A 1,424-nucleotide genomic window follows, 5' to 3' on the forward strand; every position below is an offset into this window, starting at 1 on the left:
CAGGTGTGCACAGAGGCCTCATCGTTCCTGGGAGTGACTCACTCATGAAGCCTGGGGGCCGTGAGGTGCCGCCAGGGGCTCCCACCACAGCCTCTCTGCCCTGCAGCCCAGGCTGGGGAAAGCGTGGGCATCCCCGGGCCGCGCCCTCTCCCCACCAGGAGCGACCGAAAGCCCTGGTCCAGGGGCCCGTGTCCCTGAGGGTTGCTGTCCGCCCCGAGTCCCTGCGAGGCCAGGGTGCACCTCAGTTTCCCTCCCTCTAAAGAGAAGTGACAGGATGCCGTGGGTGCGTGGTGGCCTTTATTACCGGCTAGGGTGGGCGTGGGGGCGCGGTCGGGCACGAGTGCGGCTTCCGGCTGGGCCAGCTCCTGGTCTGCGGCGGGAGTGGGCCTCCGGTGCTGGAGGACCCAGGGAGCCAGGGGTGTGCAGGGCGGGGCACCGCGAGGAGCAGATCCCGGAGAAGGCGGCTGCGGCTCTACTTCCAGCGCCCGGTGACCTTGGCCTTCCCACGGGTCTTAGAGCTGCAGGACAAGCAGGGCCCACTCAGACAGGACGCGGGGCAGCCCTCCACGGTGGGTAGGTGGGGGCGTGGGGGGCTGCTGAGGGCTGAGAGGGGCAGGGGGCCACCTGGAGCTGCCTCCAAAGGCTCAACAGGGCAGCAGCCTCAGGCGGGGGGTGGGGTTGGGGGGGAGCTCTTGGACCCTACAGGAGAGGAGGAAGGGGAGGGAGGCCTGGGAGACAGGAAGGAGGGGGAAGGGGGCAAGTGGGGGATGGAGCTGGGTTGCTCACACTTTCTGGTTGTCGTTGATCCTGTTGCGGAGAACGTTGATCTGTGAGCAAAGGAGGCAAGAGAGAGTGACCCCGCCGGCACCGGCACCCACTCGGCTCAGAGCCCGGCTGGCCTGGGGATGCGGTGGGCAGGACCAGTGGGCTGAGCTGCTCTCTTGCCTGGCGTCTGTGCTGCCGGGACCCCACACTAGGGCCCCGGGCCATCACGGTGAGAAGTAAGCGGCTACGTCTCTGGTGAGGTCCCCACCACCACCTCCGCCGGGAGGCCTGGCCCGGTGCATCCTGGTGCCCCCGTCGTGGGTGCTCAGTGAGCCGAGCTGCTGCCTCGAGGCCAGAAGTGGGGAGACCCCAGGGCTGGAACCCCAGGAAGTGTCTGCTCGGCCCCAGCGAACCCTCAGGCTCCAGAAGCACCAGCCAGCCCAGCGGCCACACGAGGCACACGGTCGCACGACGGCTCACCTCGTATTTCTGCTGCTTGAACTTCTCCTGCAGGTCGAACTTCTCCGCTTCCAGGTCGTAGATGCTCTGCCGCAGCTCCGTGGCCCTCTCCCTGCACAGGCCGTGGGCGGGGGCCGTGAGGAGGGGCCTCACCTGCCTCCCTGCTGCTCCGGACCCGCTCCCCTTCCCGGCCCTCCCCC

The 1,424-nt window shown here is 68.7% G+C and overlaps 1 protein-coding gene across 1 annotated transcript in view; it reads right to left on the reverse strand.

The window, feature by feature from the left end:
• Window positions 1-472: 472 nt before the first annotated feature.
• Window positions 473-1,424, reverse strand: part of TNNT2 (troponin T2, cardiac type) — a 10,643-nt gene continuing 9,691 nt past the window's right edge. Inside the window, exons 12-14 of the mRNA XM_007456141.1 lie at window positions 1,246-1,336; window positions 787-827; window positions 473-518 (exon numbers count right to left, since the gene is read on the reverse strand). Of these exons, the coding sequence (XP_007456203.1) occupies window positions 473-518; window positions 787-827; window positions 1,246-1,336 (178 nt within the window). The remainder of the gene's footprint in view (window positions 519-786; window positions 828-1,245; window positions 1,337-1,424) is intronic.

This window comes from Lipotes vexillifer, unplaced genomic scaffold (assembly GCF_000442215.2).
Source record: "Lipotes vexillifer unplaced genomic scaffold, Lipotes_vexillifer_v1.1 scaffold1201, whole genome shotgun sequence".
Classification (NCBI taxonomy): domain Eukaryota; kingdom Metazoa; phylum Chordata; class Mammalia; order Artiodactyla; family Lipotidae; genus Lipotes; species Lipotes vexillifer.